At 38.0% G+C, this 27,426-nt stretch overlaps 1 protein-coding gene across 6 annotated transcripts in view; it reads left to right on the top strand.

Annotated features, from left to right (window-relative positions):
- Window positions 1-27,426, top strand: part of KANSL1 (KAT8 regulatory NSL complex subunit 1) — a 182,182-nt gene that overhangs the window by 44,527 nt on the left and 110,229 nt on the right. For all 6 annotated transcript variants that reach the window (XM_043584867.1, XM_043584863.1, XM_043584864.1 and 3 more), the window contains one exon: window positions 1,746-3,117. In XM_043584867.1, the coding sequence (XP_043440802.1) occupies window positions 1,829-3,117 (1,289 nt within the window). In that variant the 5' untranslated portion in view covers window positions 1,746-1,828. The remainder of the gene's footprint in view (window positions 1-1,745; window positions 3,118-27,426) is intronic.

Here is a 27,426-nt window from a genome sequence, read left to right as displayed (position 1 = left end):
AAAATAGCTTTGATCTTGTGGCCCCTTGAAATGGTCTTGGAGCTCCTAAGAAGTCTGTAGACCATGCTTTAAGAATAGCTGGCTTAGCCCCTATGTTTATGGTAGCATTATTTGCAATAGCCAAGATATGGAAGCAGCCTGAATGTCCATCAAGTGATGAGTGGATAAAGAAGATGTGGCATGTATATGCACAATGGAATATTATTCAGCCACAAAAAAGAATGGAATCTTGTCATTTGCAACAACATGGATGGAGCTAGAGAGTATAAATGTTAAGTGAAGGAAGTCCATCAGAGAAAGACAAATAGCATGCGATTTCACTTATCTGTGGAATTGAAGAAACAAGACAAACAGGCAAAGGGAAAAAGAAAAAGAGACAAATCAAGAAACACTCTTAACTGTAAAGAACAAACCAAGGTTACCAGAGGGGAGGTGGGTAAATAGTAAATGGGTGATGGGGATTAAGGAGTTAACCATCATAGTGAGCAGAGTGATGTATGGAATTGTTGAATCACTATATTGTATGCCAGAAACTAACACTGTATGGAATTAAAACAAACCCCCCCCCCCAAAAAACTTAAAAAAATAGTTGGCTTAGTTCTTTGCATAAATTTCCTTTTGCTCTTAAACCAGTTAAGTCAAAGGGGATATAGAAGAAGCAGATGACTGAGGTTTTTAGTTTGGGCTACTAAATGAAAGCAACACCATTACCGGAGATAATAAAACAGGGTGAGGAGTGTGTTGGAGGAAGAGAGTGAATTTTGAGTTTCTGGGAGCTTGAGGATCCTAGAGGTAGGAATGTTGATCAGTGAAGCTCAGCAAGCGGAGCATTAGGAGGCCGCACTATACTAGTGGTTGTTGCTAAGGAAGCGAGTTGAGAGAGAAGGGCAGAAGGGACCTTGGTGTCAGGGACATCAGGAAAAGAGCATTTCGAGAAGAATGGGGTGGTTAGCACTGCCTAATGCTTCAGAGAAGTTATATAGATTGGGGACAGAGATTTGACCATTGGATTTGATAATGAGATCACTAGTGCCCTTTGCCAGAGCAGTAGGATTAGAAGCCAGATTATGAGAGAGAGAGTGCAGAGGCAGCTATTTATACTATTCTTTTAAGAAATTTTGGGGTAAAGAAAAAGAAACAAATTGGGCAATTAATTTGAGAGGTGGGCTGTACTGAGGACAGTGAAAGAAAAACTTGATGAAACAAACTGGTAATACAGATGCGATACAGTTAAGCCTTTAGCATGAACTATCTTTCAGAGAAGCGAGAAGCTGATAAGCACTGGATTCTCTGGCTAGAGAGATGTGCAGATCTGTGACATTTTGCATAGCAACTTTTTGGGGAGTTCCTTACTAATTCTTCTCTGTTTAATTGCTAAGCATTTGATACATTTGCTTTAAATTCACCAATTTCAAGAAGTTGTAAAGTATTATTTTTTTTAAACGCAGATGATTTAACTTTAGCAATCTGATTCTTTCAGAATGGAACTTCTATTTTGGCTGCTTTCAATCTGTGGTAACAAGGAACAAAAAAAAGAAGGGTGGAATTCTTTCTCTGTGCAGGAATTGTCCTGTCCCTGTCCTTCTTCTGCCCCATCCCCATATTCGAGTATCCAGAATAGTCTTGAGTGTTTTTCTTTCTGGAGGCAGAGTGAAGTATAGCCTCAAGTGGTGTTTGTATTAAAAACGTGTGTTGTTTTCTAGTGTGCGTATATTTCTAACTTCCTTTTTTTCTTTCTCTTTTAGTCTGTTCTCTGGGGAGGCGGTAAGGGGCCGTGGAACTGGCCTCGGCACCGGGAGAGGCTGGACTTCCTGTCTCTCTGTGCTGAATGGCTGCGATGGCGCCCGCTCTCACTGACGCAGCAGCTGAAGCACACCATATCCGGTTCAAACTGGCTCCCCCATCCTCCACTTTGTCCCCTGGCAGTGCCGAAAATAACGGCAACGCCAACATCCTTATTGCTGCCAACGGAACCAAAAGAAAAGCCATTGCTGCAGAGGATCCCAGTTTAGACTTCCGAAATAATCCTACCAAGGAAGACTTGGGAAAGCTGCAACCATTGGTGGCATCTTATCTCTGCTCCGATGTAACATCTGTACCCTCAAAGGAGTCGTTGAAATTGCAAGGTGTCTTCAGCAAGCAGACAGTCCTTAAATCTCATCCTCTCTTATCTCAGTCCTATGAACTCCGAGCTGAGCTGTTGGGGAGACAGCCAGTTTTGGAGTTTTCCTTAGAAAATCTCAGAACCATGAATACGAGTGGTCAGACAGCTCTGCCACAAGCACCTGTAAATGGGTTGGCTAAGAAATTGACTAAAAGTTCAACACATTCTGATCATGACAATTCCAGTCCCCTCAATGGGGGAAAACGAGCTCTCACTTCATCTTCTTTTCAGGGGGGTGAAGTGGTGGCATCTGAATCTGGGGACTTGAAGGGGGGTATGACCAATTGCACTCTTCCACATAGAAGCCTTGATGTAGAACACACAACTATATTTAGCAATAATAGCACTGCAAACAAATCTTCTGTAAATTCCATGGAACAGCCGGCACTTCAAGGAAGCAGTAGGTTATCACCTGGCACAGACTCCGGTTCTAACTTGGGGGGTGTCAAGTTAGAGGATAAAAAGTCTCCCTTGTCTTCCATTCTTTTCAGTGCTTTAGATTCTGACACAAGGATAACAGCTTTACTGCGGAGGCAGGCCGATATTGAGAGCCGTGCCCGCAGGTTACAGAAGCGCTTACAGGTTGTGCAAGCCAAGCAGGTGGAGAGGCATATACAGCATCAGCTGGGTGGATTTTTAGAGAAGACTTGGAGCAAACTGCCAAACTTGGAATCCTTGAGGCCCCGGAGCCAGTTGATGCTGACTCGAAAGGCTGAAGCTGCATTGAGAAAAGCTGCCAGTGAGACCACCACTTCAGAAGGACTTAGCAATTTCCTGAAAAGCGATTCAATTTCAGAAGAATTGGAGAGATTTACAGCTAGTGGTATAGCTAACTTGAGGTGCAGTGAGCGAGCGTTTGATTCAGACGTCACCGACAGTAGTTCAGGAGGAGAGTCTGATATTGAAGAGGAAGAACTGACCAGAGCTGATCCTGAGCAACGCCATGTACCCCTGTGAGTAAAACCTGTGCATAATGTCATTCTTGAGAAGTGTTGGGACAAGGGAGAAAGAATTAGTGAATTCCCACCATGGGGAGAATAGGATTCTTTGTAGGTAGGTGCCTATGTTCCATTTGTCTTTTTTCTGATTTTAGGTAGGTGGATGCATATACCTGCTAGTGGAGAAACGAAAGATATTTCTGGCAGAGTGTTATGTTGCTGTAGATCTTGTTTATTAAGAAAAAAACCAGAAGACCTCCTATTTGTGAAACTGCATACCTCTTTCAGAGTGACTGGTTAGATTTCTTTTGAAATTGTATGTAGGGTATTTTTGTAGGTTTCTATAACTTGACTTTAGATCCTCTTGTTTCTGGTTAAGTGGGGACAGAAGTTCAGCTGATGTAGTTAACTAAGCTGGAATTTGGTTTTATTTTTTATTGTTTTTTTAACATAAACTCCACCCCCCAGCATAGGGCTTGAACTCAGGACCCAGAGATCAGGAGTCACATGCTGTACTGACTGAACCAGCCAGGCACCCCGTAGTTGCTTTTAATTGAACTTTCAGCAGAGAATGTACCCAGTCTTCACTTTTAATACTTGAGATTTCCTTACCTGTTAAAGACTAATAATCAGAAAATGCTTCAGAGTATTTTATTTATGGGTTGCTTCCAAATACAATCTGCTTTCACAACTTGATTTACTTCCTAAAAGAGCCCATCTTGATCACATTTGGATTTTATTTTTCTCTCAGCTAAGTTTAAATACATTGACATATTTGGGATAGGTTCTTACTGTTTTTTTTTTTTAATCTCTTGTTTTGAGAAAAATTCTACACAGGCTTTGGGTGGCGCTCCAAATTGGCACGGTGAATCCAGAGGTACCTTACTCATGTCCTTCCGTCCTGCATTTGGCTCCTTCCAGATAAGCAAGGGGGTATAGCATATCTCCTTAAAGATAAATCAGCCTGCCTTATATCTACTTAAAATAAGTGTTAGACTTACGAGAGAGGGAAGCACGAGATGTTGGAAAAGAGGGGCAGGAGAGTTGACTCCTTCCATTTTCTCTTTGGGCCAGGGATGTTACTAAGGTTGGATTACTAAAGTAGGCTGAAATAGATGGATATGTTGGAATAATTGGGTTTTCCTTGCCTGTGGTATAAAGGTGACCAAGATTTTCGCTGGAGACTGTTGAGATAGCCATGCTTTAAGCATAAGTAAATTTCCTTTTTTCTCGATTTTGTTTATATTATTCACATGGATAACTGTGCTGTATCTGAATATGCAATTTTGGTTTCTGTTTCAGGGGGAAAAGTCTGGATTATTTTGCTGGAATTTCTTCTTTGTAGACCTAGTTCATTACCTTTTGTTAGCTTATTGTACTCAAGTGTCCACTTCTGTATTCAGATCTAAAGTAGATCTATTTCAGTGGCTTGCTACTGCTGTAGCATAGTTATCTTTCCTTAAATGGATTAGTAATTTAAATCAGCTTGCAGATATTTGTGGCATTATCCCACTGACTTTGTTGCATAAGCCACTGCTTTAAAAAATCTTGGTTAACGTTGAATATTTTATGTTTTAAAAGTAATTTCATGAAATAAATACTTTAGTTGAAGCATTTTAAGTTTCATGTACTTTGTGTATTTGAGGGGGAAAAAATCTAGAATCTGTAAGCTTATTGTTTTCAGGATACTTTGTATTGAAAACATTTTTAAGTTTTGGTAATGTTGTGGGAAAGCGTTCAATTCAGTGAGATCAGAATACCTAAGAGAGAACTTTTCTTCCAGGGAATAATCTACTGATTTGAAAAGACTGTTTAGGCTTAGTCCATTCACCTGCTAAATTCTGAGCATTCTTATCACGTAATGCTTTGTTGATTGGAAGGTTGTGAAGTGTAAGGATAGCTAAGGGATCATTTTAGGAAACTTTGGAATCATTTGAATCCTTTTCAAATTAAGTCAACTAAACAATGCTTTAAAAAGTTGAATTTCCATGTACCAGATCATATTAAAGTAAGGAAAATTGGAGCACTAAAAGTACTATGGAGTAAATAAACTTTTTGCTCTTTATGATATAATTGAATTTAAATTAAAATGACCAATAAAGCATAAGTACTTTAAAGTTCTTGTTGAGCCAGGTCACCAGATTGACTCCTAAGGCTGCTATTTAGCCAGGTGTTGACCTTCTGAGTACTTTACAGCTTTTCAGCAATTGGCCACTGAGAATGGAGGCATTACTTTGATTAAAAAAGAAAAACGGGGATGGGGAAATAGTTGTTTGGACACGGAGAATCCTTTTGTACGAGTGTGTGATTTAATAGTTCTTCCCAGATCTCTTCACCACATTTATAATTTGTAATTCTTGAGTCCTACAGTAAGAAGTTAGTTAACTCTGCAGGAGATTGACCCATCTGGTGAATTTCAACTGTTTTTCCCCTTCTAGTAGCTTGATATTTCACTCCTTTGCTGAAATACTCCTGCCAGAGACAGCTAGATTTAGTCTAGGCAGCCATGATGAAAATATTTAGCACATGAGGTTGTTGAAATGAATTGTTTTTAAATGATGGTGCTTAAGTTGCAAGTGGATGGTTCTGTGAAAATGACCAGCCTTCACCAAGAATTTGTGTTTTTTCTTCTTTCCTACCTCCAAAAGGAAAAACAGTGATCCATTGTAAGTCATAGGCACATGCTAGCAGTAGTAGAATGATTGATTTTTATGTTGAGTTTTTGGCAAATCGTATGTTTATCATTGTATTATACTTTATAGTTAGTAAACTATATTGCCAGATGAGGTATTTTAGAGAAGTTTTTTCCTCTTTATTGATTAACCTTTTGGTTAACTGATTTTATTTAGTTTAAAACTGGTATTATACCTTTTTAAGTTCTTTTTGGAAAATCATCCTGAAATGTTTCCTATGTCTTCCTGTCTTGGTATATGTAACTACTTTGAAATTCTGCACTACACTGGGTTTGACCTTTATCGTTGTTTAGTAACATCACTGTGGAAGGAGGAGGAATTTAAATATTATCTTCTTGATGGAGGAACTAGCAAGGAAGGCACATGTTTCAGTAAACACCTTAATTTTTAATTCTTAACTTTAGAAGTAGAAATAAAAGCATCTAGTTATCTCCTGTGGATGTAATACAGTTACTGAGTGGGCATGTGTGTTTGTGTGCACATCTTTTCCACTTTAGTTTTTCTTTATGTTCCACCTTCTCTTTAAGAGTTTTGTTCTGCTGTTTTGTTATGAACTCCTGGACCAGTGAATTTTGCTAAATTTGGTTTTTATTTTCTTGGCCCTTGTACTTAGTAAATGCTTGCTGTTAGGAAAACACCTTTTTTTTCCCCCAGATATTCTCTTAAATGCTTTCTTAGGTCAGTAGTGTTCTGGGTACCTGGACATTAATTATGTAAACCTTTTTTTCCTAAAAAAAATATTTTTTTCTTTCTGAACTGTTACTATAGGCTTATCTTGAGGATCATTATAAAAATCCCATAAAACATTTAATTAGGACTACTGAAATATTTGTTGTTTTACATATATCGCATATATCTTTATCTTACACAGTGCCTTCTTTATAAGAACCTCAGGGAGAAAGATAACACAACCAAGACTTAAGTGTATTTTTTCCTAAGCTTTTACGTCTGTTTCTGTTACTTGGATGCTATAATTTGTGTTGTTCGCTTGGTTTCTGTTTTCCTATTGGCTTTTCGAAGTTTAGAGCCAGGCTCGTAGGTCTTGTACCTTTTTTCAAGCCTCATTCTTGGCTTCATTTTGTTCTTCTTGTTCTTGTTTTATTTTCATGCTTTTATTTCTGGTTTAATTTACGCTAACCTATGTTTTATTTGATAGCCTCCTGAGGTCTGTTTCCGATCAAGCTTGGGTAAAAAATAAACTAGATGCTCAGTTTAGTGATATTAAAGAAGTTGTTTGAATTTTAGGTTATCTTGATTGCAGTGACTTTTCTTTATTTCTGGGGAATTTCATTCTCTTGGAATCGTTAACAAACTGTGAGATAATGACCTGAGCTGAAGTTGGAGGCTCAACTACTGAGCCACCAGGTGTCCCTAGCTTCGATTCTTTTAATGCCTGTGTATGTGTGTGTGTGTGTATTAAATAGTCCATTAAAGTGATTACTGAATTTGTTACTGTGTGGGATGCATATGTGGGAATAATTCCATTGTGTATAATGAATTACTAGTGTGTTTGTAGGTTTTGCTTTTTAGATACTCTAGCCAGGATGCTTTGTGTTGTAGTTTCCTATTTGAATTTATTAAGCACACACGAGTGATGTTGCCAACAGTGGTAGTCAACATAAATTGTCCTTATTTTCCTATTCTTTATGCTTTCACAGAATGATGGAGCGAGAGTAGTATTAGCCAGAACTAAGTCTTATCTAACCCTTCTCTGCTACAAACTAGCCATAGTGCTAATCATCTAGCTACTTTTATAATAAAAATGAAGGAATTGACTAGATAATTTCTGAGACTCAAACACTTTTGAATTCTGACCACTCCATCTTTAAATAACATGGGTGGATGGAGCTGTTCTCAGCACTGTTTGTTTCTGTTTTTGCATTTGGGGAAACTGAAGCAAAAGTCCCTCCCTGTAAGTCACTGATGTAACGTGAAACAAAACAACCTTCTTGATTTGTGACTTAGAGCTTTGATTCTTTGTTTTTAAATGTTTGAGAGAGAGTACAAGTGGGAGAAGGGCAGAGAGGAAGAGGGGAACAGAGGATCCTAAGTGGGCTCTGTGCTGACAGCAGTGAGCCTGATGCGGGGCTCAAACTCATGAACCGTGAAATAATGACCTGAGCTTCAACCTACTGAGCCACCCAGGTGCTCCTAGCTTTGATTCTTTTAATGCCTGTGTGTGTGTGTGTGTGTGTGTGTGTGTGTTTAAATAGCTTATTAAAGTGATTACTGAAATTGTTACTCTGTGGTATACATGTGTGGGAATAATTCCATTTTGTTTTTATAGAAGTTACTTCAGAGAGGAGTAAACTTTAATTTGTGGAACATCTTTGATGGTTGATTTAATGCCCCTTGTTTTTCTGCTGGGCTTCATATGACATCCAGTGACAGAAGTAGCTTCTGTGTTTTCCCTCTACCCCCCCCCCTTAAGTATGTAGATAGAATTTATTCTTGGTGTTTCTTGTGTGATTCTGAAGGAGAGAAGTTAGGCAACGAGGAATTTAGGGATTACCCATTTGCTGCAGGTCTGGTTGCTGCAAATGTTTTCTGTTGCCTTGTGACTGGTGTTTTCATTCTCTAAAATTGAGTGAAAGTACTCTTCACCATCATGCTAAAGTGGTCATGTAATAAGTACTAACTGAGTAAATGTTTAAGATGCAAGAGATGAGGTAGGTGAATAAACTTTCTCAAGAAGTTTACAGTTTAGATTTGGAGACATGGTGTAAAGCAAAGGTGAGTACTTAGCACAATGCCTGGCACCCACTTATATAAGGCAAATGTTTGATGACATAGTGAAATAGGAAGAGGTCACAGCTGGTTGATGGAACTGGAAAGAAAGGATATTAGAATGAGCCTTGAAAGGTGGCTAGGATTTTGGTAGGAAGTTTTGTTTTGGTTGTGGTCTACCGAAGTAGGTCAGTACAGGTAGAAGGCATAACATATAGAGGACAAAGGCTAAAAGGCATTGGGCTTTTTGGCTAGACTGAGAATATTTTAGAGACCTAGCAATATAGGTAAGAGTGATAAATGTATAAAAAGGAAGGAGAAAATTGCAGAGATGATGCAGAAGTAGAGGTAGTGGGACTTAACAGTGAATGTTTGGGGGCAATGAAAGAGGGATCATCATAGATGGAGTTTCAAGCTGTGGGTGACTGGAAGAATACATTTTGCAAAATAACCCTAATAGCTCATGAAGGTCCAGGTTCTTTACTAGTGTCTTAAAAATGAACATTTCTGTATTCCTTTGCATGTTCCAGCAAGTATTAAAAATCAGGAAATGAGCTTCCAAGTAATCCTGGGTATACAGAGAGTGAAGAGTTGACTTGTACCTCAGAGCCTCACATTGGAGACTTTGGAATTGATGAACTCATTTATCAGATGTATTGAATGCCTACTATGTGCTGAGGGTGCTAGGTGGTAGGGGTATATAGTAGTGAGTAAGACACAGTCCCTGCTCTGCCCTGCCCTCATGGACAGTATAGGTTAGAAAGAGAAAATAATTGTTTAAGTAAATCACATAGTTAATGATACATTTGCAGTGGTTATGTGTGCTACAGAAACCAAGTTCAGAGTGCTATGGGGGTGCATATCAGGAACATCTAATGAAGATGGGTGGGGATATTATAGCAAGTATACTGATGAAGTAATAAGTAAGCTGAGACCTGAATGATGAAAATTAATTGGTGGTAAAGAAGGGGAGTGCTACAGACTGAAGAGTCAGCATATGCTAAGGCCTGGGAATGGGAGATGCTTGATACTTTCAAAAACAGAGCACTGTGTAAGAAGAGTGATGAGAAATGAGGCCAGAGAGGTAAGCTAGAGGCCAGGTCATACAGGTGGTTTTGTTGGTTATCTCACTTTTATTTATTTATTTAAAAAAAATTTTTTTTTTTTTACATTTATTTATTTTTGAGAGACAGAGACAGAGCACAAGTTGAGGAGGGGCAGAGAGAATGAGACACAGGATCCGAAGCAGGCTTCAGGCTCTGAGCTGTCAGCACCAAGCTCAGTGTGGGGCTCGAACTCACAAACTTTGAGACCATGACCTGAGCTGAAGTCAGACGCTTAACTGACTGAGCCACCCAGGCACCCCGGTTATCTCACTTTTAAAATCATTTTTTTAAGTTTATTTTTTTATTTTGAGAGAGAGAGAGAGAGAGCATGCACACGCAAGCAGGGGAGGGGCAGTCAGAGAGGGAGAGAATCCCAAGCAGGCTTTGCTCTGTCAGCACAGAGCCCAGCGCATGGCTTGAACTCATAAACCATGAGATCATGACCTGAACTGAAACCAAGAGTCAAAACGCTTAACTGAAAATGTTACTGTGATGTCTAAACATCATTGGATTTTTTTTAAAGACCCTCTTAATTGTGTGAAGAGTGAAGTGCGTGTAGACTTTGGGGGACCAGTTAGGTGTTTGTGGTAAATCAGGTAAAAGAATGGTAGACTCAGCCTTTGTCAGGAAGGAGTGAATTGGATACTGGAGGTAGGGTGACTAGGATTTGTGATTGGATGTGATGAGTGGATGTTGAGAGAGAAGCAAGAGGTATTATGAATGATTACTAGATTTTTGGCAGGAGTAACTGGATTGGATGACTATGTTGAGATGGAGAAGGAACCGTTGGAGGGCCTTATTCAGTGCGGTGGGCACTAGCTAATTTTCATTTCAACACTTTTTGGCTGTTGGGTATGTCCAGAGGTTTCATGGTCATTTGCAGAGCACCCTGTTAGGTTCCATGTTCATGTTAAATTATTTTACTAGAAAAGGGAAAGCTTGGGGCCACATTTTATATCAAATGAATAGTAACCCAATTAGTTTCTCTGCTGTCTGTCTAAGCAAAGACCAAAATGGACCAGATTATTTTGCAAGTTAGAAATTTATACCTCAGGTCATGTCCTTTTATGTCTGTCAGTTCATTCTCCTTTTCCTGTTTCCCGTATGTATCTGGGAAAATTATGGTCATATATTCAATGTAAAGAGAACATTGAGTTTCTCAAAATTTTAACTAAAGGGTGCAGTATATAACATATATCAAGTGACTGTGCTTCTGATTCCCATTAATGCTTTGTGGTCACTTTAGCCTGTTTGATTTTATATTTGTTTAATTATAAAGAAGGGTTTTGCATTACAATAGTAAACAAAGTCGCTTGGAAGACAATTTCAGTCTGATAAAAGTGTCTGGAGAGTCTCTTCCTCAAACAGAATATACTGAAAAGTTGTTGATAAAATATGAATGTTGTGGGTTGCTCTGGTAGCCTATTTAGTAGTATTGTAACAACTGTATAGATTATATTCAGAACTCTCAGGTAAGAGGATTTGTGGAGAAAAGGTTGGGGGGGTGAGGATTTGAGGAGTGACAACTAGGAAGGAGGAGTTTATTCAATTTTAAATCATTTTCTTTTAAGTTGTTTTACCGTTGTCTAATAGAATAGAGGACATGAGCCAGGGGATTGAATGATAGTGTATACGTGTAGTGACTATTTTTTTGGTCACCCTTTAATCCTTTTCTTCCTGTTTGTTCTTCTGGCACTTGAGAGACGCATCCTGCGAATATAGAAACTGGGGGAGACAGAGCTTAAGACTATTGGGACTAAATTAATCTGAAACCTGGGAGATCACAGAGCTCCAGGAGAAAGTGATTTGGTTGAATTAGAGAACAGCATTTTTTAACCTACCTTGCTAATCGTACAACAGAGTTGAAACATGTTAGGAAAAAAAATAATAGCCTACCTTGGTTGAATATTTGGAGGTGTAGACAGTGTTAAAAGTGCTTTATACTCATTAACTTATTTAGTCCTCACAGTACAATGAGGTATAGGTATTGTCTTAGTTTTACAGACTCAGAGTGAGGAATGAAAAGTTTAAGTAACTTGCTTAATATCTTAAAGCTAAGAAGAAATCAAGGTATTAATCTAGGCTGTTTACCCACAGCATGGGTAAACAGTTTATGGGACATAAACACTAAGCTGTATTAATGGAAACAATCAAATTGCCCTTTAGACTTGGTCAATGAAAAGAAATTTACCAAATGTAAAATATGGCATTTAACTTTACATTCAAGAGACTTTCTAGTAATATTAAGTAATTTGGTAATAAATTTTGAGGAAAGGTAAATGGTCTGTCTGTATCTTAACCAGATACACCCTTTAGCCTGCAGTAACCTGTTCTTTATTTCTTTTATTGGAATAGAAGTTGTATGGGTTGGGGAGGGGCATTGTTCTAGGGCAGAGATAACATCTGGGAATTGGCTGGAGTGACTTTTTAATTTATTTTAACATTTGTTTTTGAGAGACAGAGACATAGCATGAGTGGGGGAGAGGCAGAGAGAGAGGGAGAGACAATCCGAAGCAGGCTCCAGGCCCTGAGCTGTCAGCACAGAGCCCGATGTGGGGCTCAAACTCACTGACCGACTGTGAGATCATGACCTAAGCTGAAGTCAGACGCTTAACCAACTGAGCCACCGAGGCAGCCTTGAAGTGACTTTAAAAAAAAGAAATGGAAATGAGAATTGGTGCGTATTGATCACACTTTCTATATGTTAGGTGGTTTACATTTGGTATCCTGTTTAGTATTTAAGACCTCCAGATGATGAAGGTGATCTTCCCATTTTACGGTTGAGGCCTAAGATAATAGACATGATAAATAATTTACTTGAGTGAAGATAAAAGCTAGTTCCTTGTACCTGCTCTTTCTACTAGTATTTTTCTTCTAAACTGATTGGGAAGGAGCAGAAAGAAGATTTTGTTTTGAGAAATGGAGCAAGCTGAAGTCATATAGCTCTTTAGATGCGTCTCCTGACTGTCCAGTACAGTGATGGGCATGGCACTGACCATGAGGGATGATGGGAAGGGTAAGTTGTTTTCCCCTACTGTAATAAATAATCCAGAGAAGTGACCTAGTTCATAATTTTTCCCATCAAATGGATAACATAAATATATTTGACATTCTAAGGGGATGATTTGTATTTCAACTGAATTTATATTTCAACTTATATGGAAAAACCTTATTTCCCCAGTTGCTGGAAAAAGAAATCTTTTAAAATATGAGAAGTATTTTATGTTCTTTTTCCTTTAGTCTTGCATTGTGCTTAAGGCTGTTAAATGAATTTTAAGCATGTACTTAGTGTTTATTGAAGTATTTTCCTCAAAAGTTCTTTTTCTGGTAAGTCTGGTTATTATAGGAAGTTGAAAGGCATAAAATAGCAGTTAAATAGCCTGATTGGTTTTCCATGTGCTTCTATGAGTTTTTGTTGTTTCCATGTCTGAGTATGGAGTTTATGATTAACATTCAATATCTTATGTTTATTGATTTGATAATCACCAGAAAACCTGAAGGGTGAACTGGAGGTTATTATTTTTCTTGGCGTTTGTGAGATTAATACCAGAGAGGGAGCAATATAATAAAAAGAATTCTAGACTACCGTTGAGAATTGTTAATTTTAATTTTGTCTTTTAATCTTCCTAGGTGCCTCACTTACAAAGTCTAAAATATACTTTTTTGAAAAATGTCACTTGTGGTTTTGTAATGATGAGACCCAGACTGGGATGGGAAAGACTTTTGTCACTGTTAGGCACACCGTACGACTTGTTGAGGTATGCCGAATGGCCAGGTGATCTCCACGGAGCTCATACTGCCTGTATTTCCGTAGGGAGTCTGCGCACTGGGTCCCATCAGGGAGTTGGTGGCAGGGCTGCAGCAGTCCCCTCACTTGTTTCTCTCATGAGGCAACCTGGTGCCAGTGTGTTTGCCTGTAGTAACTGTCATGTTTTTGTTTTTTTTTTCTTTTTTCTTAAGTGTTCCACTTAAGGCATTGAAGAAACCTGAAAATAAAGTATGGACCCTGAGGATGGGGTATAGTGAGAGAGTGAAGACAGAGGTCTTTAACGGAAGGGTATCCTTTTCGCTGAATAAAGCTATTAGAGTGTTATGCTTTGGAAATAAATATCCTTAATGAAAAACAATCCTCTGTCTCTCCCCTCCCCCAAAGTAAGCAAAACAATATAACTTTTTCATTTTTGGTTCTTTTTCGAGCAAAACAACAAAAGTTTTCTTTTATTCCCGTTTCTTTCCCAGAAATAATTGATTGGAAACCATTACAGATTGTAGAGTTCATCTATGTAGAATAAGAGACCAGTTGCCCTTTGACCCTGTCAAATAACAAAGGCAGAATTTTAGTTATTGCTTTTTAGGTGCATAAAGTTAACAATTCACTTTTCCATTGATTCATTTAGTTGCTTTTCATAGAATTTCACTCTGAGGATGAAAAGATCTGGGTTTTTTCTAAAAAAATTTTTCTTCACATCTTAAGAGTTTTCAGCTGAGTGGCTGTAACCACTGTTTCTAGATTTCCAACTGGGTGAAAATGTTTTTCTTTTTAAATTGGCACTTCCCCAGCAGATTTTTTCAACCAAGTATTCTTTGGGCGCACCCTTTGCATAGTGAATTTTGTAAGATCTTTATTCACAAGGCTGGAAGACAGGCCAGTCTTCTCTTTGTAAGATGAAAACAGAGTGAGAGTTGCTTAAGACTCATTTTGCTTCTACCCAGCTGTATTTGAAATTGATCTCTTATGTGAATACATTCAAGCATTCACAGAAGGACGTTGACTTGGAAGTTTAAGTGGAAAGGCTAATTTTATATTTGCAGGAAGTTTTCTTGGTGCGATAATTTTCCTCCCAGTTGAGAATTCTCTTAATTTGTTCTTAATGATAACTTGATAGTAACTGGGTCTCAGACTTGAAAAGTATGAGGTGACTTTGATATTTGCAAGTGTACATTCAAGACATTGATGTGATCTATATCTACATTTATGTATATGTACGTGCGCGCGCGCGCACACACACAGACACACAGTTGATCCTTGAACAGCATGGGGGTTAGGGATGCCAACCACCTATGTAGTAAAAAACCCACATATAGCTTTTGACTCCCCCAAGGCTTAACTACTAATAGCCTACTGTTGACTGGAAACCTTACCAGTAGTATAGTCAGTTAACACATATTTTGCATGTAATATGTATTAAATAAATAAGCTGATATAGTAATAGTAATAATTAGTAGTTTAATAAGCTAATAAAGTAAGCTAGAGAAAAGAAAATGTTATGGGAAATAAGAGAAAGTATGTTTATACTAATGTACTGTATTTATTGAAAAAAAAATCTGTGTATAAGTGGATCTGCAGACTTCAAACCCATGTTGTTTAAGGCTCAACTGTTCTTGGTTTTACATTTTATTAGGTGCAAGAGGTTATTATTTCCATTAATGTTCAAAGCAGTGTTAGATTATTTACATTTCCATGGTTTATTGTAAATAGTGTAATGGTATTACTAGATGAGACAAATTAATTTCATCCATAAACATTAAGATTGGCTGACAAACTTATGGAAGGGTAAGATATACAGTATTGCTCTTGGGTGTTTCCCATCAGGCTAGCCTTCAAAGAGCTACATTTTCTATTCCTTTAACACATTATCCTCTATCAGTTATAGGAGTAGCTATAGTTGATAATATCAATAGAAACCAAGATGTGTCATCATTGAGGATAGTCAAAAGTGTCCCTGTGACAATTCCAGAAAAGGAGATCTGGAATTCTCTGAGCAAAGAATAATAAATATAAAAATTTTCAAGGTAACTCAGTTATTTGGAGACTAGCCTTTCCAGATCATCTATCATCAAGATTAACCTGGCCCCTAAAGGGCAAGAGAAACACTTCTCTCACAGTAAAATAAGGAATGATGAAAACACTTAAGAATTGAGAACTTGGTTCCTGCCTTCAAGGAATAATTTATGTGACTTGATTTTTTTTTTTTCTCCCACATTCAAGTAGAAAAGGAAGCATTAGAATTAGGCAGTGAGGGGCGCCTGGGTGGCGCAGTCGGTTAAGTGTCCGACTTCAGCCAGGTCACGATCTCACGGTCCGTGGGTTCGAGCCCCGCGTCGGGCTCTGGGCTGATGGCTCAGAGCCTGGAGCCTGTTTCCGATTCTGTGTCTCCCTCTCTCTCTGCCCCTCCCCCGTTCATGCTCTGTCTCGCTCTGTCCCAAAAATAAATAAAAAACGTTGAAAAAAAAATTAAAAAAAAAAAAGAATTAGGCAGTGAATGCCTTAATTGTAATTAGATAACATGGTACAGCACCAAATGCTGAGATGAGACTTGGAGGAAGGAGTGATTACTGTGGGCTAAGGGGATCAGAAAACCTGAGAAGAGTGGAACTTTAGTTTGAATAGGGATGACACTTAGGTTTCCAAGAGAAAATGGGATGTTCCAGGTCCAAGGATGAGGGACCTCAGATGAAGAGGTTGTGTTGGATAACAGGGAAGAGAGCTATCCACTAGACATAAAAGTTTCAAGAAAGTAGAAGATGAAATTGGAGTATTAAGCTTTGGTCAAAGGCTGGTGCATTTGAATTTTATCCTAAGAATAGTGCAGAATTATTAACATGGAATTGCATGGTTGGAGTGCACATAAAAGAATCTTTGCTAGTGATGTGGGGTGGATGGATTGGATATGTAGGATAGTTTGGAGCCAGGGTAAGAAAGGCAAGTAGCCCAGCTGTGAATAAAAAGTCTTTTGGGGAGAAAAAAGTCTTTTGAACCAGAGCGATGGACACAGAATGGAAAGATAGGTACAGATACAAGACTGATAAAATATAGAGCTTACTGTGGGAATAGGTACAAATTTGTCATTTACAGATGAGAAACCTAAGGACAGAGAGATCAAATGATGGTGCTAAAGATTATTAGGTTAAGAGTCAAGGTTGTACTATAGTTCTTGACTCCAAATCTAACATATTTCATTAATTGCACACTTGAGTAAACTTGGTGACATGACTGGATTTTCATGCTAGAAAATTGGCAAAATACTGATGGAACTGGGAGAGGCAAGAAAAGATGTATGTCAGTGTTTGGGAAGGGAAAGAAATGTAATGAAATTATCTGGAGTGTAAGGCCTTTTGTTGGAGAAAAGGAGCGACTATATGTAACTTTTATGTTTAGCTTTTAAAATTGGTTTTCTTTTTAACTGAGATGGAAGTGACATATAATGATTCACTATATATATATATATATATATATATATATATATATATATATTTTAAAGGCTGCCCTTTAAAATTTTCTTTGTTTGCTTATTTTTAAAGTTTATTTATTTTGAGAAACAGACTCAGAGAGCATGAGAGAAGAGAGGGAATCCCAAGCAGGCTCCATACTGTCAGTGCAGAGCCCCATGTGTGGCTCGAACTCCCGAACTGTGAGATCATAACCTGAGCCAAAATCAAGAGTTTGATGCTTAACCAGCTGAGCCACTCAGGCACCCCACTTTTTGCATATTTTGCAAAATGATCACCATAGTAAGTCTAGTTAACATCAATCACCATAAATTGTTACAGAATTTTTTTTTTTTTACTTGTGATGAGAACTTTTAAGATTTAGTCTCTTAGCAACTTTTAAATGTGCAATACAGTGTTATTATCTATACTTGCCATGCTGTACATTGCATCCCCATGATTTATTTTTATAACTGGAGGTTTTTTACCTTCACCCATTTTGCCCACCCCCAACCCTCTGCCCCTGGCAACCACCAGTCTGTTCTCTGTAACTATGTTTTGTGTATGGTTTGAAGTAACATTTTAATCCCCCTACCCCCTCCATGGATGACCACTTGTCCCTAAATATACTATTTGCCATAGCTTTAAATACTGATAGAGTAACTGCACTCTTCTATTTAAAATTATATATATATTTTTGTGAGGGTGCTATTGCTCATTATCTTCTTCCACATTATAATCAATTTATCGGCTTCCTTAAATCCATTTGGATTAGGACTGTTTTGTGACTGTACATTAATTTGAATGGAGATAGGACATCTTGACAACATTAGGTCTTCCCAGAGTTGTGATATTTTCCTCTACTGAGGTCCTTTATATCTAGAGTAAAATTTATACTTTTTTATAGGCCCTGCACATTTCCCGTTAAATTTATTTGTAGATATTTTGCAGATTTTAATGCTACTAAGAATGAGATAATTTCTTGTTGATAATATGGGAAAACTATTGATTTTTATATGCTGATTTGTTCTTTGACTGCCTTACTGAATTTTCCTACTCTTAGCAATTCTTTGACTTATTTCTGTTTGATATTACTAGATGGATATTCACCTGCATGATAGATGGTCATGTTTTGTTTTCTCCTTTTCATTTGTTAGATTTTGTGTTTATTGAATGCATTATTATTTGCCAGGAACTCTTCAAGACACTGGAGAAAGAGCAATGAGCAAAAATGGAAAAAAAAAAAAAAAAATCTCTGCTCTCTCTGGAGTTTGCATTCCGGGGGGAATTCTTAGGCTAAACATGATCAGATACTGACTATCTGGATGATTTGGATTATTTTTTTTTTTTTAAGTTTTTTTCAACGTTTATTTATTTTTGGGACAGAGAGAAACAGAGCATGAACGGGGGAGGGGCAGAGAGAGAGGGAGACACAGAATCGGAAACAGGCTCCAGGCTCTGAGCCATCAGCCCAGAGCCCGACGCGAGGCTCGAACTCACGGACCGCGAGATCGTGACCTGGCTGAAGTCGGACGCTCAACCGACTGCGCCACCCAGGCGCCCCTGGATTATTATTTTAATATATGTCAAATGGGATTTAGGTGATTTTGTGGGGATGGAGTACTGATTTTCCTCCCCCATCTTCATAACTTGACTGACCTATAGGGTATTTTTAGGCTGGCTGTGGTTATGGCAAGCTCGTGAACTGATTTGGTAAATTTTCCCATCTTTTTCTTCACTTGGAAGTAGTTGACAAGGATTAATCTGTTTGCTAACATTTTGCTAGAAATGTCTGAACAGCATAGAGGCCATTTTATAATTATGAATGGGTCTTTGCTGACATTTAAATTACTTCTATGGTTATTGGTTTAAGGTTTTTAAATCTCTTCCTTCATGACCCAATTTTGGCAACATTTTAATTAAAAAAAATTTTTTTTTAGGTTTTACTTATTTGTTTTGAGAGAGAGCACGAGCAGGAGAGGGGCAGAGATAGAATCCCAAGCAGACTCCACACTGTCATCGTAGAGCCAAATTCAGGGATCAAACTCCTGTTCTGTGAGGTCATGACCTGAGCTGATCAAGGTCAAGAGTTGGACGCTTAGCTGACTGAACCATCCAGGAGCCCCAGCAACGTTTTTTTTCCCCCAGCAACATTTTTAAAGAAAATCACTCATTTTGCCTAGATTTTAAAATTTATTGCCACAAAATTCTACCTGGAAATCTCTTAGGATCTTCTCGTAGATCTGTTGTGTGTATTACTTTACTCTGTTGTTATATCTGCTCTTTCACTTCTGTTTTCTTTTCTTGGGTACAGAGTCTTCTGCTTTATAAATGAGGTTCTTACAGAAACTTTTGATTATATTGATTGAATTTATCTTTTGTTAATATTTATTTCATTGGTTTTGTATTTATCTTTATTCATTTCTCTGCTTTCTTTGGATTTTTTTTCTTTTAAGCTGCTTTAAGTTACACATTTAAGTCATTTATTTTCAATCTGTCTTATTTTCTTCCATAAGCATGTAAGTTTATAGCATTTCCTCTGAGTTAGCTCTTTGGCCAAATTCTAAGAGTTTGGTCTGTCATATTCATTGTTGTTCATTTCTAAATGGAACAATTTTGGTTTTTCTTTATCAGAATTACTTAGAAAGATGGGTTGCTAAATTTTTCCATCTATTTTTTTCTTTTTTGCTACCCTTTTAAAAATTGTTGGTTTCTAGGGTTTTTTTGCATTGTGTTCAAAGAATGTGGCCTGAATGCTTTCTGATTTTTGGAATTTGAACTATGTCTTTGTGACCCGTTACATGGTCAGTTGTTAAACTTTTTATGAGTGTTTGAAAAGTCTTTGTTCTCCTTTTAGGTGTAAAATTCCATATGTATCTAAGAAGTGGTCATGATTATTTTTGCTAAATTCATAATACTCCCACCAAATTTTTACTTCAGTTACTTATTGCATTCAGTGTAGCACAGTGTGCGAAACTTTAGACCTGCTCCACTTGGCTTTGAATCTAGGCTCTCTGATTTGCTAGTTCTGTGATCTTTGCACCTTAGTTTCTTCTGTAAAATGGGATTTATAACACTTAGCATATGGGTTTTTTGTTAGGATAGAGGAAATAATATATGTAAAATGCCTGTGTCCATTCCTGGGTCTGGCACATTAAAAATAGTAATGATATCTAGATTTTAAGTGTGTAGATTTTAAGCATTATAATATGCATTGAGTACTTTTGCAAAGAACTTGTGTTCTTTCTTTTAAATTGGGTTCTGATGGCAAAGGATGGCATCATTTTTGTGGCTGTTTTTACCCCAGATTGCTTTCTGAAAGAGTTGTCTCACTTTATTCTGCTGTCACAGATAGATGAGTGTGCCAGTTTAACTTCAGGCTTGAGTGTTATTACTATTATTTATAAAAATGAATTTAATAGGTTCTCATTGACACTTTACCTGCATTTTAAAATAATGCTTGGGAGGACAATCTATTTTTCTGACATTTGCAAGTTTTTTTCTTGACATTTGTGACATTTTAATTTGTCATTTGAGTAACAGCTGCCATAAGATAGTATTGTTGTTTTTAGACTACCTTCGAAAATAGGTTTCTTATAGACTGTAGGGACTATATATACTCCATTACCCTTCTTTTCCATGTTTGTGTGGTTTTCCAGAAATGAATTTGTTTGGGTAGGGTTTCTCAACATAGGTGCTCCTGACATTTTTGGTCAGATACTCTTTTTTGTGGGGGAGGGGACTGTCTTGTGCATTGTAGGATGTTTAACACTAATCTCTGGTTTCTCCCCACTGAATATCAGCACCCTCCCTCCCTCCCTCCCTTTAGTTGTAACTATAAAACGTGTCTCCAGACATTGCCACATGTCTCCTGACAAAAATAATGTGTCCTGGGGGGTGGAAATCACCCTCAGTTGAGATCCACTGGATTAGTCTTTATCTCTCTTTGGAAGGGAAAGGCACTTATTATCCTGGATGCCTGGAATGCTCTTCTATATAGCTATTCCATTTTTGATAATATTCTCTAGTTATGTTAAGTTTTGTATCTGTTTCATAGATGAAGAAACCAAAGCTGAGATCAAATCTTGAGAAGGCATCTTGTAAACCGTATAATAGTATTTTTGCTCTGCTTGTTTACTCCCCCCCACCTCTTCCCAACCACACATTTGTCACCAGCCTTAAGAAAATATACCAGAACTGTGTTCTGGTAGTGTTTAGGGGTTTGCAGTGAATGAAGATGGACAGTGATGCGTCAGACTGCAATTCAATTTTATTTTTTTATTAAAACATTTTTTATCTTTTTTGAAAAATTTTTTTTAATCTTTATTTTTGAGAGAGAGAGAGAGAGAAAGAGATAGAGCGTGAGCAGGGGAGGGGCAGAGAGAGAGGGAGACACAGAATCCAAAGCAGGCTCCAGGCTCTGAGCTGTCAGCACAGAGCCTGACATGGGGCTCAAACTCAGAACAGTGAGATCATGACCTAAGCCGAAGTCAGACGCTTAACCAACTGAGCCACCCAGGTGCCCAGGAGTTGTCTCTTTAAAGCCCTTGCATACTGAGGCATATGAAGTTGTTCATGAAATAGGCTGTTCAACTCTTTTTGCTCTCTTACCTGTCCTGATTTAGGCAACAAATTCCTGGGGCTGAATTTTTCCCCCACCTTGCAGTTCCTTTTGGATCAGATTTTCTTAGCTACTCTCTCATCTTCTTACTGATATTTTCTTTTTTTGTTTATTCTTGTCTCACCAAATTAAAAGGAGTGAGTGGGTTGCAGGCTTTCAGAGTTTGTAACTTGCTCCTGAATAAGTGACCCTCATCACTTGATGGTCACAATGGTCTTCGATGCCTATGTCTCCAGATGGCCCTTCCACGTTTTCATCTCCTCTTTCTCTATGCTGGCAGTTCTGTTCCCATTATATGAGACTCCTGTACGTGGAAACATTTTGTAAACAGCCAGTGGAGTTCATAACCTGTGCTGCTTTGTGTTTGTTTCCAGCCCACATTTTGGGAATGTGTGTCTATGGCTTCATTTATTCACTAGTTAATCCCAGAACATTGTTTTCCATAGGCTCTTGATAAAAAGAGAAAGTTACTAATAAGAGGACAGTACTTTTTTTTTTTTTTTAATTTTTTTTTTTTCAACGTTTATTTATTTTTGGGACAGAGAGAGAGCATGAACGGGGGAGGGGCAGAGAGAGAGGGAGACACAGAATCGGAAACAGGCTCCAGGCTCTGAGCCATCAGCCCAGAGCCTGACGCGGGGCTCGAACCCACGGACCGCGAGATCGTGACCTGGCTGAAGTCAGACGCTTAACCGACTGCGCCACCCAGGCGCCCCGAGGACAGTACTTTTTGTAGCGTAAAATGACATAGCAAGCTAAAGCTGCCCCTGTGCCCATTGTTATAGAAGGGAAATTAACATTTTTTCCAAGTCTGATCATTTTGCATGTACTCATGTTTTCTTTGCATTTCAAGCCCACTCTCTTCAATTAAAATGGGCTGTGGAATTATGTACTTGGAATTGTCTCTGCGTTTTCTCACTAAATTTACTTGGCTTACTGGATAGGGGAACTGAATAAGACGATATGACCAAGAAGTCAAACCCTGGAGACTTCGTAGGTAGGTGTAGTCCGTCTTTCTTCCCCCAATGCCTTTTAGATTTAAAAACTGTTGTTCAAGTTTGTGATGTTCTGTATCAGGTGGGCTCATGATCTGGTGCTTCTGTCTCAGCAAATCTCTCTATATGATCAAGAGTCCAGACAAGAAGGGTAGGTGAAACAAGTTCCTTGGTGATTTTAACTATCCCAACATTTAAAATTATTTGCCATTATGGACTTTAGCATTGCTGGATTTATTTTTCTACAACTATGTAGCATTTTGGTGTTTTGCTCTCTTACCCTGTTAAACACTTTTTTTAAAAGGGGCTACTCGGGTGAGGATATAAAAACCAATAACCTGTAATAATCTGGATTGGTAAAAATGATGAATTGGCTCATTACTTGATGTTTGCTTATTGGACTTAAAAAAAAAAGTACCACCTGTGGTCTTGTCTGACACTTGCTCTTTTCAAGTCCTTGTTGGCATGATCTAAACAAATCTCTGAAATTCCCCATCTCCTTCCTTCTTTTGTGTGTGTTGTCAATATTAATTTCACCTAAATCCACTGTGTGTCATACTGTATAGCAGTGGAGGCTAAATGGTACAAGTACATTGCTTCAAAGAAGTTTTTAGCAATAAAACTACAAAGGACTTCTTCATAGTTGTAATATGCTCCTTGATTAGTCATCAGAAACTATTTTGTCATTCTTTTGATGTATTTAGGTTTTAGCTAGTATATTATTAACAAATGAGCTTTTGTATGAAATCAGTGTGTTTTAAATGAAAAACCCGATTTATGTTCTGGGGGTAAAAGTCTGAAATCTCAGTGTCAGATTAATATTTAAGTTAGAGAGTTAGATTACTCTTTATGTAAAATGATTCTATGACATAGAACTAGTCATGCACTTGTATATTAATATGTTTGCCAGAGGTGCTAATTCTTTCAGAAATCTTATTTTTTAAATTTTATTTTCTTCCATATGTAAGTGGCTTTGAGAAATCAGATCCATTTAATATCTGTTGCTTCCAAGTTGCAGCTTTCAGTTTTTGCTGTTTACTGGAATCACCTGGGTAACTTAAAAAAAAAAAAAAAAGGCAACAAAACCTGATGTTAACGCTGTACCCAGACCAGATAACACACGTCATGTCTGGGGTGGGACCCAGGCATCTGTATTTTTAAAATTCTCCAAGGAGATTCCATGGTGTAGCCAAAGTTGTGAATCATTGCTCCTACGATGTTTTTGTGATTAGGGACTCTTTAAAGAAATGCTGGAGACTTCTCCCTCCCAGAAAAATGAGTATAATGACTCCCTGAAGCTACAAATTAAGAACCTCTGTCCTAGGGGTAGCCTTGACATTGCTAGATTTAATTGGAAGCAGTTGATTATAAGAAGCTATGTAATTTGTGATGATGAAGGACTATGCCTCATCTCTCATACACGTGTAATTCATTTAACCAATAACAATTGTGTATCCGAGTATGCTGTATGTTCCAGACATTATTTTATTTGCTAGGGATACAGCTGCTAATAAGAAATTGCTTTTTTCATGAAGTTTTACCCTAATGTGAGAGACAGATGATGAATAAATGACCAAAGGCTAGTTAACAATAGCTATAATGAGAAATAAAACCAAGTAAGGAAATTGAAAGTGATGGTTGCTTCGTGGGGGTGATTGTTTTAAATAGGGTGGTCAGGGAAAGCCTCTGAGGAGGTGAGGTGTGTGCTGAGATCTAAATGAAGGAAGAGGGGAAGTCTGTAAAGACTTTGAGGAAGAGCATTGCTGGTGAAAAGAATAAGTGCAGCAGCCCTCAGGTGGGACTGAGCTTGGCTTGTTGAATTTTCAGCAAGAAAGCCCGGGTGGCACGAGCACATAAGACAGTCAGGTGTAGAATGAGCACATATGGCAATCAGGTGTAGAATGAGCAGTCGAAAAGGAAATCAGAAAACCTTGTAGGCCATTGTAAGAAGCTTGACATTTTAATTTGATAGGAACTTGATTTGATTATAACTCATTGTTAAATGTTTAGAGTTATGCCTAAAATAATTTCAAAATAATCTTCATTCATTCATTTCAGAATTAGCTGGAAGGTTAACACTCAATATGTTGTGTTACTTATCTGTGAAAGGATCACCACCAGACTGAATTTCTCTATAACAAGGGACCATCTATGTCTTTATTCTTCATAGTGCTGAGTAGAGAGGATGTTCACCATTGTTTGCTGGACAGAATAGGAACCTTGCAATCAACTTAGGTGTCTTTCAATTTATATGAAAATCATAATGCATAATAATTTACTCCATGCCTGTTGTGTGCTAATAGTTGTTCCTAGTCCGGTCTCCTCTTTCCCCCAGGTGTAGGTAGCGTTAATATCTATTTAACCAGGGAGAAGTAGAGACTCAACAATGGCAGAACTAGGATTTGAGTCCAGTCCTTTTATGCTCTTCCCACTTTACTATTTTGCTTTCTGAGTAATGAGATTGAGACTGATTTTTGAAGGCATAATTTGTAAAGCTAGTGTCATTAGTTTTTATGCAATATACTTTATTAATACAGAACAAGGCGGCCTCAGGCTTCTTCCCTTAAAAGTGCTGTGTGTTATGTCAAGAATTTTAATTGTAGGAATATTTTTTTTGAAAACAGTAATAATTTGTTATCTAAAATACTTGTTGAGTATAAAGTACTATGGGAAACACCCAGATGAGTCATAAATCCTGTCCACAATCTTCAGAGAGCTAAGATACTTACATAATTTACCATGGTAGATAGAACAGTCATTGTCACAGAGGACAAATAAGGTGCCATGGAAGTTCTGCTAAGAAAGAGTTTCTTGATAAAGAGGAGGGGACTTTTTTGGAGGATGGGTAAGATATAATAGATTTGGATTGGAGTGAGGAGAGCAAGGAAGGTGTAGGTGTTCCAGAGGGAGGGAAAGAAAGGTCATCAGTTCTGTATACAGATTGAGTAAAAGCATGGAATTGGGGAACTGTAAGGAACCACACCAGGGAAATCAATTTGTCTGTAATGTAGGTGGAGGGAAGGGAAAAAGCCATTGATAATGAAAATAAGACCCATATGGAGGAAGTCTTTGTGTATTAGGCTAAGAAGTGTTCTTTGAATAAAGGGGACTTCTGACCAGAAATAACATGATCTACGGTAGAGTTTGAGAAAGCTGTTGTCAGTTGGGTTGGTAGGGATCAGCAATTTGGCCTGTAAGCAAAATTTGGCCTGAAGTTAGTTTTTGTAAATAAAGTTTTATTGGAACACAGCCATGCTAATTTACTCGCATATTGTCTATGGCTGTTTTAGTTATACAGTGGCAGAGTTGAGTACTTGAGACAGAGACTTTATGACCTTCAAAGCTGAAAATATTTACCATCTGGCCCTATACAGAAAAAGTTTGCCAGCCCTTGGATTACAGGGGTGGAGACAGAAATCCTGTTGAGCACTGTTGTTCTGGCCAGGGTCTAAACCTGTGCCTTCATGTCAGATGAAATGAGAGCCAGAATTGCAATAGCCCTAGTAGTAGAAAAAGAAAGGAGAAAATGGATCAGAGAAGGATTATTGAGTTTGGCAGTTGATTAGATTATCAAGATTCTAGGGAGAGGAAGGTATGTTTTGTCTTTGTTTTATTTTGGTTTTTTTTTTTTTTGAAAGTGTGATTGAAGATGATGTTTTTTTTGTTTTTTCGATGTTTATATATTTTTGAGAGACAGAGAGAGCGTGAGTAGGGAAGGGGCAGAGAGGGAGGGAGACACAGAATTCAAAGCAGGCTCTAGGCTCCGAGCTGTCAGCATAGAGCTCGACGGGGGCTTGAACCTATGAACTGTAAGATCATGACCCGGGCCAAAGTCGGACGCCCAACCGACTGAGCCACCCAAGAGCCCCTGAAGATGGTGTTTTGGGATAGAGTAGGCTTTAAATTGTAAGCCATTCTGTGTGCTGTTCTCTTAAAAAACAAAACAAAAAACACCTTTTGTGAAATATTGGTTCAGAGCTCTGATCTTTGGGAATATGAATTTTCCCTTCTTTTGATAATCAGTATATAATTCCTTCCTGTTATGATTAGGAGTGGGTTTTTCTCACTCCTATAGGTGATGATTATATATGTAAACATAACAAATTGTATATAATGCTTAACTTCTAGTCCTTGAAATGTGACCAAACTCTCCAGTTTGGCCTGTTCTTGAAGGAATAGGCCTATTCTTGAAGGAAAGGATGGTGACTTGTGCCCTCCTTCCCATCCCCTTCAAATCCCGTGACTCTCATTTTTAAAATGGTGCTTTCTTTGGGGAGTTGTAGGGGAAGGAGTGAAATGACAAAATAATGTATAAAGCTTGGTATGCTATTTGCTAATGTTGAAAGTGTTAAGTCTTTATAAATAGAGGAAATTTGCCACCATAGTTGCTGCTGTTTATTACTTACTGTGTGTTTAAACTGTATGTTAAGTACTTTCTCTAAACCATCTCCTCTAATGCCTTAGGACTTTTCTATGAAGTAGGAAAATTGTCCCTACCACCCCTGTTTAACATTGCGAAAACCAGGGCTTAGGATAAGTAATTGCCCAAGTTGTGCAGCTACCAAGGCCAAGGTTATTTTTACCCTAAACTTGTCCTCAGTTTGTACCCTGGTGGTTCTTAATGTTCATTAGAATCACCCCAGCACTTAAAAAATACAGATATCTAGGCCTTTTTCTGCCAGAGATTTTACCTCATGGGTAAAAGTAATATTTGTGATCCTTGTACCAAACTTGGAGAAAACACTGCCATGTGGACTTCTATTACCAGATACTGCTTCATGTGGAAAACCACGAAATTCTGTCCCAGACCTATTTCCATACGGACCAAAGTTTTTGGTTTTTATAAACATTTTGATACATTTGTTAAGTTGGTCAAGCAGAAGATAATGTGTTATGTAGTATCTTACCAGTTGAGATTTTTCCACTCTTTAAAACATGTTTAGAATTTTAAACCAGTAATACAAAAAAAACAC

This window comes from Prionailurus bengalensis, chromosome E1 (genome assembly GCF_016509475.1).
Source record: "Prionailurus bengalensis isolate Pbe53 chromosome E1, Fcat_Pben_1.1_paternal_pri, whole genome shotgun sequence".
Lineage (NCBI taxonomy): Eukaryota > Metazoa > Chordata > Mammalia > Carnivora > Felidae > Prionailurus > Prionailurus bengalensis.
The sequence above is the reverse complement of the archived record's forward strand: the minus strand, read 5'-3'. Positions and strand labels throughout refer to the sequence as shown.